Below are 11,946 nucleotides of genomic sequence, written 5' to 3'. Positions count from 1 at the left end.
ATTATAATTTTTTTTAATATCCTTAGCTTGTAAGTTATTTTTATTTCTTATTAAAAACACCTCACAATACAAAATATTTCATCACATAACATGAAACTATATTTTAAAGAAATAATAATAATATTAATGTCACTTTTTAGTATTTGTTTTAATTTAATTATAACATTGTCGTTTTCCCAAGAAACGACATCGTCCTATCACGGGCTATCTAGCCAAGTCAGGCGTGTAGTCTCATAAAGAAATTAGGAGCTGTAAAATTTGATCTCTAATTATTTTTCACTGGTAGGTAGATTTATACAGATTCATGTATGGATATAAATGATAGATATACAACGGGCGATATTGGCGGAGTAGGTGAGACCGCAGGAGAGGAGAGAGAGACAAAGGAGCGGAAGAGAGGAAGTAGGGGAATGAATTGGCGGCGGCGGCAAACCAAAGCAAGAGATATTGGGCTTTGCTAACTTTAACCTAAAAATCACATGCGGACGAGTATACCTTTTAATAAAGAGATTAGCCAATGAGAATACGCCACGACAAAATACTTCAGAATTATTAGATTTTAATTGGATTTTCAAACAACCCAAAATATTGACGGCAGCATCCAACTTCTCACGTACGCCGTTGCTTTTCAGATATTTTATTTATTTTCATTTTAGAAATATATTTTCTCTTTCTTTTTCTCTCCATCTATCGTTTGGTTGGGTAGAAAAATAAAAAGGTAAAAGAAAATAGAGTTTTTGGTTTACATTTCAAAAGAAAATTTAAAAAATCTCAGATAGAGAGAGAAGAAAAGGAAAAAACAAAGATCTAGTTGTGATAGATAAAAGCGATTTCTACTCTGCGTGTCCGATCTAGCTTCTCCTTCTCTCTCCCTGATAAAAGATTGGGTTTTGCTGAATTTTAGGTTTTTCAATCTTCCATTTATCCTCGCTACGCTCACGGCTTTTATTCTCTCTCAAGGTTTTTCCGCTATCTTTCTCTAAACTAGGGTTTGAAGCACTTTTTATTTTTATTTTTTTTTATAATGGCTTCGCATTTCTTCGAAAGGCCGATTTCAATGCATGCTATCTTTCTTCCTCTTGATATATGTATATTGTCCAGTCCTTTTTATGGAACTGAGTACTTGTTTTATTTATTTATGTTTTTGCTTGGTTTTGCTATGATCCTTTTTTATTTTATTTATTATTATAAGATTTGTTGTACTTTTTTTGCATGATTTTGTTTTGGTGCTAAAATCAATAAGTTTTAGGTTTTGGCGTTATATGTTTAAGATCTTTGATTGAAATTTTTTAAGAGTTTGCTAGTACTTTACTGTTTATCTCCTCCCCTTTTTCTATATTGATTGACTGTAATCTCGTAATGTTCAATCAGGGTTTTGATCGAGTGAAGCTATTGAGCATAGGAACAAGGGAAATTTCGTTTGAAGATTCGATTTTTGCTTCTGGGTGTTTGGTGCATTAGGATTTTTCATTTTTATTGTTCGAGCACTTTTTTGGAGAAGAAGGGTTACACATAGGTATTTGCAGTGATGAGCACTTCATGGGCAGATTCTGTAGCCAACTCTCAATCTGAGAGTGCAGCTACCGGTTCATTTGATAACAGTGCCCCCTCCCGCCCGTCACGATCGACTTATGTTCCACCGCATCTTCGTAACAGACCAGCCTCATCTGATGCATCAACTGTCTCAAATTCTGCTCCATCACAAGCTGGCACTGCTTATGGTGTGCCATCGACTGGGTCTCGCTGGAATGGTGGTTCTCGGCAGGATGTTGGGCGCCCTGGATATAGTTCCGGTGGTGGCTGGAACAGCAGTAGAGGCAGGGGGTGGGACCGTGGAAGGGAGCGTGAGGTAAATCCATTTGGAACCGAAGATGATGCAGCAGAACCTTCGTTTAGCGAGCAAGAGAACACGGGAATTAACTTTGATGCTTATGAGGATATTCCGGTGGAGACAAGTGGGGGTAATGTCCCACCGGCTGTGAATACTTTTGCCGAAATAGATTTGGGGGATGCATTAAATAATAATATTCGGAGGTGCAAGTATGTGAAGCCAACTCCTGTTCAGCGACATGCAATTCCCATTTCTCTAGCTGGGCGAGACTTGATGGCGTGTGCTCAGACCGGGTCAGGAAAGACCGCTGCATTTTGTTTCCCAATCATTAGTGGAATCATGCGGGAGTCTAATATTCAGAGGCCTCGTGGAACTCGTACTGTTTTTCCTCTTGCTCTTATTCTCTCCCCTACAAGGGAGTTATCTAGCCAGGTGGGATTCTGAATTTATACTTTAGATAATTTTCCTGTAAGAGCCGTCTTTATTTCGGTGTGTAATATAATTGCTATTTCGTTTTATCTGTCTTGCAGATACATGATGAAGCTAAAAAGTTTTCATATCAAACTGGTGTCAGGGTGGTTGTTGCTTATGGAGGAGCACCAATAAATCAACAGGTTTTTAATTTTCTGTCCACTTTATTCTATTATTATGCTGTTAAATTTGACTCTAGGTGTGTGATAAATTTATTATTGTCTATATCTCATTCATTTTTTTACAAGGGAGTTTATACCACTGCTTCCCTTTTCTCTTCCTCTTTTATGGATTTAATAGTCAGTTATAACAAAACTGGAATTTCCCACTGATTATAATTTTTTTTACTATATATATTATTTAGGGAATCTCACTGTTTAGCTTAATTTGGCTGACTGATCTGGCGTTGCACCTCTTATTGTTAATTCTGTTTATTTTTCCAGTTGCGAGAGCTTGAGAGAGGAGTTGATATTCTTGTCGCAACTCCTGGAAGATTGGTAGATTTGCTTGAGAGAGCTAGAGTGTCACTTCAGATGATCAAGTATTTGGCTCTTGATGAGGCAGATCGGATGCTAGACATGGGTTTTGAACCTCAGATTAGAAAGATTGTGGAGCAGATGGACATGCCTCCACCTGGCATGCGTCAAACAATGTTATTCAGTGCTACATTTCCTAAAGAGATACAGGTTTGTCTTTATTTAAGTATTAAAAATTATGGTATTGAGTACTTTTAATTTATCCTTGTGACTGGATAATACATCTTGTGCCGTTAGCATTCTTGTTCTTGTCTGCTTTTTATTTGTTTGATCAGGGGGAACTTTCTAAAGGATATGCACTCAGGGTTTGATCAAAATAAACATTGACAGTACTACTACTAGCAGTACTTCTGACTTGAGTAATTGCAAACGTCTAACTTTACAATTTTTCAACTTTGCTTGTCTTGTAGAGAATGGCATCTGACTTTCTTTCAGATTATATATTTTTGGCCGTTGGAAGAGTTGGTTCAAGTACTGATTTAATTGTCCAAAGAGTTGAATTTGTTCATGAAGCTGACAAGAGAAGTCATTTGATGGACCTTCTCCATGCTCAGAAGGAAAATGGAACCCATGGCAAGGTAAATTCAGAGACATATTTTACATGTTTAGGTCATAAGATGTGCTTTGTTTGCAATTTATTTTGATGCTAACTATTAGTTTTTAATATTGATAATTGTGCTGTGCCCTTGAATGTGCAGCAATCTTTGACATTAGTTTTTGTTGAGACAAAGAAAGGAGCTGACGCATTAGAATATTGGTTGACTGGCTCTGGGTTTCCTGCTACAAGTATTCATGGTGATAGATCTCAACAGGTTTGTGAAGCTTGATCCTCTTAAAACAAAGAAATTTTCTAGTTCTCCTTGGATGTGTTTGTGATCATGTGCATTGCTTGATAATTATAGTTGTTTTTTGTCATTTTTTTAATGTTATTTTATAGTTTTCTCTGAGAATATATATTTTTTAATTTTACTTGACAGCTATCCAATTTAGGAGAGAGAATGTGAATATTGTGAAATACGAATTTAAAAGTTTGCTTACTGATAAATATCAGTTTGACATTTTAATTTTATTCAACTTATATGGTGAGTGAGATCAGCAGCATTGATGATTTTCTATTATGGTGCTAGTGAAAACAACATCGAGATTGGTCACAGGTTCTAGTAGATGACAAAATTAAGATTGTATGTTGTAGGCCATTTGGTGTTTTGAGGGACATTTACATTGAAAGTGAAACATCCTAAAACAAGATTTAGAAAAGAACTGGATTGGTAAACATTGATTTGTTTTGAAATAATTGGATTTTAGACATTACTTGTACTAGGGATCATTTGGTTGGGAGCGCCTTGGGGTTTTGAGTGTTTAACTAGTGAAACTGAAAAAAGCCTTAGAAATGGAAGAAACAAATTTTGAAAGAGAAACAATTTCAGGAACAAGGAGGATCGATCAAAGATCCTTCTGTTTCCCCTTTCTCTGAATAAAGGAGGATCTGTACAAAAGTTATGAAATGGAAGAAATACGAGTGGATGGAATCAAAAAACAAAAGTTACATTGTTTTGATTAGAACTTGGGAAGGTGTAGTGTGAATATGCTTCAACACACAACACAAGATTGCACATTAAAGGATGCTTGTGGAGTTTCTGCCTCAGTTTGCTGTGCTTCCCAGCCCAGAATGCTTGTCTTTCTGCACGAACTGAAAATGATACACACATCCACCTAAAGTATAATATGCATATTTTATGTATCGAACTTCTCCAATCCAGTGGGGGTGACTGCAATATTTTACCATAAACTTCAACGTAATCATTTAATCACATGTTTAATGCAGGAAAGAGAATACGCATTGAAATCCTTCAAGACTGGGAAAACACCAATCTTAGTGGCAACAGATGTGGCAGCACGTGGTCTTGATATTCCTCATGTTTCTCATGTAATAAACTTTGATCTTCCCAACGACATTGATGACTATGTTCATCGGATAGGGCGAACAGGCCGAGCTGGCAAATCAGGTCTGGCAACAGCTTTTTTCAATGAGAACAATTCATCATTGGCAAGGCCTCTTGCTGATCTGATGCAAGAAGCAAACCAAGAAGTTCCTGATTGGCTTACTCGGTATGCATCAAGGGCTTATGGTGGTGGTGGTGGTAGAAATCGCCGTGGTGGAGGTCGCTTTGGTGGACGTGATTTCAGGAGGGATAGTTCTTACAATAGGGGTCAAGATTACTACGGTGGAGGAAATAGTGGCGGTGGATATGGAGCTGGCGGTGGTTATGGTGGTGGTGGTGGAGGTTATGGTCCAGGAGTGAGCAGTGCTTGGGATTAGTCCTGCAACAGGGTTTCTCTAATTTTGTCTCAGAGAATATATATTTTTTCTTCTTTCAGATCCAATGGAATTTTCCTTTTTTTGTTTTATTTTTCCGACCTGTTTATTGTTGCTATCTTCTTGATTCTGATGTGGGGAATGCTAATATTGAATTTGTGGGAAGGACCATAGGTTTTGGCCGAAGGATGGCCTGTAACCAGAGGTGTCATAGTAGGCCAGGTTGATGGTGAAGAACTACTAACAATTTTGGTTATGGGAAAGTTTTCGATTGTTTTGTCCTTGTGAACACAAAAAATACATGTCCGGGAGAGACCTATAATATCTTATTACTAACCCGGGCAACTTAGCAGAAAAGCTCAGTTAGAGTTAGGTACATGCTATGTATTTAGACTGTAGATGAGGCTGACGCTTTTATAAATTTATTATAGTTTTGCTATAGTGCCAAACCCGCCCGGAAAGCATAAATGTATTCTGTTCTGTCCTGGATAATGTAACTGAAGTCTAGTTGAAAACATCCTTTTCTGCTTACTTTTTTGTTTCTGTCTCAGAGTTTTATCCGTTATGGTTCATATGGGCATTTTATGATGTTTGTACAAGTTTCTTCACCCAACTTTCCAGTTAATTTATGACTTTTTTTTAATGCGTCTTGTTTTCTCAATTGTTTCCATGTCAAATATGGTCTTCTCCAAAGAAAATTCAAGTATTTGTGGGTAGTGGTTTGTTATCATATGGTACATTTTTATATTTTTTGGTATCATTATAATTTAATGAGATTGACAAAATTGTCTTTGATTTATTTTTTCCTGACAATGTCCTTTAATTTAAAAACAATAACAATTAACTAGGAATTAATAATAATAATAGGCTTTTTGAGAATTGTAGTATAGATTTTGAACTTAACATCAATTTTGTCATATTATTTAGTTGTTACTACCTTACAATAGCAAGTTTGAGGGAAAAAAAATTGTGAAGTATTAACATTGTATGGGTAATTTCATGAAGACTTCACTTAGAAGTTGGCAACCTGATATTAGTATTACTATGCAAAAGCAAAATCATTCAAAAGAAGAACAAGTTCTATATTCTACATAATAGTCGATGTTTTTTTCCTTCGGTTGACGTCATTGGAAACCCTTATACAATCAACTGCGAAGGTCAGTCTACTAGTCTACAAATTTAACTGAAATGGCATAGGCCTGAGCAAATCCTAAGGAGTTTATTTCATTAAACAAATATGTATCGTTTTAGTTTGAATAATGTAACGTATACTACTTTAGATTCACACCAACACAAAGTATAGGTTTCATATGTATACGTAACAGAGAGTCAAACGAGAAGCCCGTCTTCTTCATTCTTTGTGAGTTTGTCAAGGAGTTGATAAATTGCATTCTCAACCATTTCATAGGCACTTTTTACAAAACAAAGTGACCACAAAAGGAAGAAGACCCACCCAAGAATGGGGAGGATTATTTGCTCATAACTCAACTCTGGTCATTCGAATACTCAACTTGGTCTTCCACGGTGAGTTGTGGCCCAAGCCAAAACTTAGGCAGACAAAGCAATCAAAGAGGAATGCTATTTGAATCAAGCTACCCAATACGCTGATCACAAAGAAATTGATCTTATTCAAAAACATTACAATCTTCAACGTTGACTAAAAATATTCAATCTATTATGAGTTACATTCTTTTGCTTGAAGCTTCCAAGCAGGAAAAGAACTTTCAATCTCAGTCTCTCAGATGGTCTATATATACATAACCTAAACCTCAATTCTATTTAATTTTTTAAAAAATATTTGTCTTTGAGTGAAATTAAGAACAAGTTCTTGGAGGAGACAAAATAAAGGAAGAAAAGAAAAAGGTTGCTTTCATTTGTTGACTTTTCCTATTTTATAAAAAATGTTGGGCTTGTATTGTTCTCCTTTGCAGGGAAGAAGTGAAGATTATCCAAGCCAATCTAATAATTCAACTGTGAAATTATATATAAAATGTTATAAATATTATAATATCTAAATGGATATCTATAGAAATGGAGAATCTCCTTAGTTCACCAAAGCTCCTAAGTCAAATATCATTATAAATTCCTCATTGTATTTACTTTTATTCCATTTACCTCGTTGTATTTACCTTTACCAATCTAATAATTCAACTGTGAAATTATATATAAAATGTTATAAATATTATAATATATATAAATGGATATCTTATAGAAATGGAGAATCTCCTTAGTTCACCAAAGCTCCTAAGTGAAATATCATTATAAATTCCTCATTGTATTTACCTTTATTCCATTGAATTTCCTAGATTGAGATCATCATAATGAAATCTAGGCCCATTCCCATTGAGAGAAAATACAAGAGTTCCCCGTCTCTTTAGACTTCTCTTTGTTATTCTGTCTATTTTTTCTCTATATATTTTATATTTCATTATTCTTAATAATTTTATAACACGTTATCAGTACGATTATCATACTATCATTGTTGGTAGGTTCAAAATTTTATCACGAATCTCTAGCTATAATCATTCGTTGAAATTTAAACTTGACAATTCAATCTTCAACCACCATCTTGTGTTGAAATAAAAAATCATCATCAAGCCTCTAGTCATCATATTTCATTGAGATAGAAATCTTTTGTTGCCAAGGTATGTTTATATTATTATCATGCTATATATTTTGATAATAAAACTTGTATATATATATATATATACTAGGGGTGTGCACGGTGTGGTTTGAGCGGTTTGAACACTTTTTAATACACCACGCCACAAGTGCGGTGTAGTAGCTAGAACATACCGTGCGGTGTGATTTCGTTGCACCAAACCAACCAAACCAAACCATTTTTTGCGGTGTGGTTTGGGTGGTTTTCCACGGTGTAAGTGTGTTAAAAAAATATGTGTGAGATAGAGAGGTGATAGGGAGGAGGCGCAAATGAGATGAGAGAGGAAGGAGTTGTTGTTGTGTATGATGTGTTAGAGAATAAGGTTATACCCTAATTTAAGTGGGCTCCTAGTTTTAGATTGGGTTACTAAAAAATGGTATATATGTAAAGTTTATTTTTTTTAACATATTTGTAAGTATACGGTGCGGTGTGGTGCAAACCAAAATTTTACACCGCCAAACCATGCACTGCACGGTTTAGCTAAGATACAAACCATACCGAACCATTCCACTTTTGACACCGCGGTTTGCGGTGTAGTGTGGTGCGGTGCGGTCGGTCGCCGCGGTTTGCCGGTTTAGATGCTCACCCCTAATATATACTAGGCAGAAAATACCTGCAATGCACGTTATATTTTATTTTATTTTTAGAAACGATGTAATATTAAAAAAAAAAAATTAGATAATATTTTTATATACTAAGGCTTTGTTTTGATCTTAGATTTTAAGAGAGAAAAAAAATAATATCCAAAAGATTCTATTTTCTCATGTTTTGGTTGAATCAATAAATTAAGAATTCTTTTTCTAGAAAAAGTAAAACTTAAATGAAGTATAATTTTTTTAAATTTACAACAATTATAAATATCTACAAAAAAAGAAAATATTAAAAAAAGTCTAATCAAATTTGTGGAAAACATTTTCTTCCATTTTTTCCCTTTTATTTTCCCTCATAAAAAATTTCCTCACTAAAATCCAAGGTCCAAAGTAAACCCCATAACATATATTAGAAGTTGATAAATCATTAAAATCTACAACATGATTTAAGTAAAAATGTTAGGTACATTTTCAAACAGTGATTGTTTGAATAACATAATCTAATTAAAAGAAATAATTAAGCTCGACAAAATTGGGCAAGAATGATTTCGACAAAGCGAGTTAACAATACAATACACATGAACACAAATGTAAACATTATGGCATATGTGCATAGCTCGTTCCCACTTCTAATTCCTACAAACACACAGGACAGCTTTGCCCGAACTGTTCATCTCTATATTATTCCAATATGGAAACCAATCTTCAACTGTCATGCACGTTTCCCAATCTCAAAGTTCTATCTATCTTATCTGTCTTTAAACATTATTATTTTTAAATAGTCATGAGACTTTGGTTAATAATCAAAACATAACGGTTAGACTAGGTTAGATAATAGTGATATTAGTAATTTATAAAAATTATTTTTTAAAAATATTTATAAGTAACAAAATTTAAGAAGCACAATTAACAATTATTTAAAATCAATTTTTTTAAGTTCTTTTAAAATCCTAAAAAGACTTTTTTATCTCTATTCTTTCTTTTCTCTTATATTAAGTGGATTGCATATGATTATATATATAATTATAATGTTGTTTTTAATTTAAAAAAGTTATTTCTTTCTTTGACAACTTTTAAAATAATTTCTCTTGATTTTTTTTGTTTGGATGTTATGTGTAGTTCTTTCCCCATTGTTCCATGGATATTGGTCGTATTAGAAATGTCACTGTAAATGTAAATGTTATTTTTATCATTGCATGATAAAGTTGCATATAATTAATTGTGTGAAAAAAAAACTCAAAAACATTATATAGTTAATTAATTTTGTTATTTTTTTCAATTACTATAAACCTATTTTAAATTTATTGATTCAAATTTTTATAATATTATTATACCATAATATAAGTAATATATCAAAATTAATTCAGAAAAATAACATTTTAAAAGAATGACATAATATATTTTAAATAGTAATTTTTATTTTTATTGTTTTGACAAAATTGATTTTAAGTTTGTTTGGGTTTCTTTAAAAAAATATAGATAAGTTTAAAAAAAAAACAGAGAAAGGTTAAAAATTTCACAAGTAAAAAGTACCATAATTTTCGTTTATCTCATCCCCAGTATGTTTCGAGAGGTATTTTTTATTATTTGAGAGTTTATAATGATGAGAGAGGAGGTTTGATGAGATAATATTTATCTATTTGTAATGTGTTACAGAATGCGAAAGGTTGTATACTCCTGAAAGGTTGTGTACTACTGAAATGATGTGTACTTTTGAAAGGGTGCGAAAGGTTATTTACCATTACTGTTAAACTGTAACTTTTTTTTGAGCATATTCTGTTAAAGTCATACCAAATTTTGTTAAACCATACTAAATTTTGTTAAATAGAAAATATATTATTTGAGAGTTTATAATGATGAGAGAGGAGGTTTGATGAGATAATGTTTATCTATTTGTAATGTGTTATAGAATGCGAAAGGTTGTATACTCCTGAAAGGATGTGTACTTCTGAAAGGGTGCGAAATGTTATTTACCATTACTGTTAAACTGTAATTTTTTTTTGAGCATATTCTGTTAAAGTCATACCAAATTCTGTTAAACCATACTAAATTCTATTAAATACAAAATACCGTTTGATAGCTTTTATATAATAGGTAAGATATGCGTTGCTATTTCACAATTGTGATAGTATGAGATGAGTTAATGACTTATTATGATGAATATGATTATTTATAAGTATGTGTTAATATTATCTCACATATTTGATCTTGATTTCTTTATAGAGTTTATTTTATAGTTATTTACAATGTTTACATTAGAAATAGTGAAGTCCAATATTTATGACATATTGAAAAAAATATATTATAGATCTTTGATATAAGATCTTGCATATATCTCGAAGATTATGAAAAAAATGATATTCTTCATTATAATTATTGATTAAGATATATATTATTAAGAGATATTTATACATATCTTCTATAGTAAAAGTGTGTACATAAAGAAAATTTTTGATTTTAACGATTTGTTTTGTTAATTTTAATGGAATATTCTAAATATTTAACGAAATATACATTTAAAACTAACTTAAAAATGAATATTTATTAATTATATTAATATAAATTCAACTATTATAAAATATCATTATTATATATAATAATATTTAATATAAAACTACATATATAATAATTATATTAATATAAATATGATAATAATATATAATCCTAATTTTTTACTAATTAATTATATTAACTTGAATTCAAATATTATAAAATATTATTATTATAATAATATTTAATACAAAATTAGAAATTTAATACTTATATTAATATAAATTTAAATATTATAAAAATAATATATAATATATAATCTTACTTTTTATTAAAAAAATTATCATTTATGTTTAAAAATGTTATCATATTATAAATATATTTAAAAAAAAGTATAAATAGTATTTTTGTTTAATTTTTCTTTTAATTTGTTTATTTATTTGAAATTTATATGATAATGATACAAATTTGATAAATATAATTAATAAATCTAAGCAAACGTCTTTGTATCTAGTATATATATGTGTGTGTTCTTTGACACTATTGAAAAAGAAATATAATTGCTAAATATTTGTGATATTTTATTAAACATTTCTTGAAGTTGATATTTCATATTTGTTAATAATATTACATCTATGAATATAACTAAAGAACATTGAAATGTTTTATGATTGATGCAATTGAAGACTGTTTTTTTTAGAGTTTATATATTTTTGGATCCTATATTTTGTCATATTACTTATTTGGACTTTGTGTTTTGACAATTTTTTTTTTGGACCATGTATTTTGTAAAATGGTTCAAATAGACCCCTAAGCCCAATTTTGATGAAGAAAAAAAATTAAATATAACAATATAGTTGTTAAGCAGAATAATTTTTGTTTGTTCTGAATTCTTAGTTTGGTGAATTATTTGTTATTTTAATTCATAAAACTTTGACCAAAATCGGGTTTAGGTTTCTATTTGAATCATTTTACAAAACATAGGGTCTAAAAATTAATTTGTCAAAATACAGGGTCTAAACAGGTAATGATACAAAAAAAAACATAAT

General features: G+C 31.4%; 1 protein-coding gene across 1 annotated transcript; it reads left to right on the top strand.

Moving 5' to 3' along the window:
* Positions 1-685: 685 nt before the first annotated feature.
* On the top strand, positions 686-5,686 carry LOC133823487 (DEAD-box ATP-dependent RNA helicase 37-like). The gene is made up of 7 exons (XM_062256292.1): positions 686-960; positions 1,372-2,263; positions 2,362-2,445; positions 2,746-2,988; positions 3,249-3,416; positions 3,537-3,650; positions 4,664-5,686. The coding sequence occupies exons 2-7, from the start codon at positions 1,529-1,531 to the stop codon at positions 5,156-5,158; spliced, it is 1,839 nt and encodes a 612-aa protein (XP_062112276.1). The 5' UTR covers positions 686-960; positions 1,372-1,528; the 3' UTR covers positions 5,159-5,686.
* The last annotated feature ends 6,260 nt before the right edge of the window (positions 5,687-11,946 follow it).

The sequence above is a fragment of the Humulus lupulus genome, chromosome 3 (assembly GCF_963169125.1).
Source record: "Humulus lupulus chromosome 3, drHumLupu1.1, whole genome shotgun sequence".
Classification (NCBI taxonomy): domain Eukaryota; kingdom Viridiplantae; phylum Streptophyta; class Magnoliopsida; order Rosales; family Cannabaceae; genus Humulus; species Humulus lupulus.
Note: the sequence above shows the minus strand (reverse complement) of the source record. Positions and strands in the feature narration are given on the sequence as shown.

Bases quoted from the DNA above. Each gene is read 5' to 3' on its own strand.
- LOC133823487 (XM_062256292.1), top strand. From the start codon at position 1,529: ATGAGCACTTCATGGGCAGATTCTGTAGCCAACTCTCAATCTGAGAGT. The intron at 2,264-2,361 runs GTGGGATTCTGA...TCTGTCTTGCAG, and splicing joins CAAGGGAGTTATCTAGCCAG to ATACATGATGAAGCTAAAAA. The intron at 2,446-2,745 runs GTTTTTAATTTT...TTATTTTTCCAG, and splicing joins GAGCACCAATAAATCAACAG to TTGCGAGAGCTTGAGAGAGG.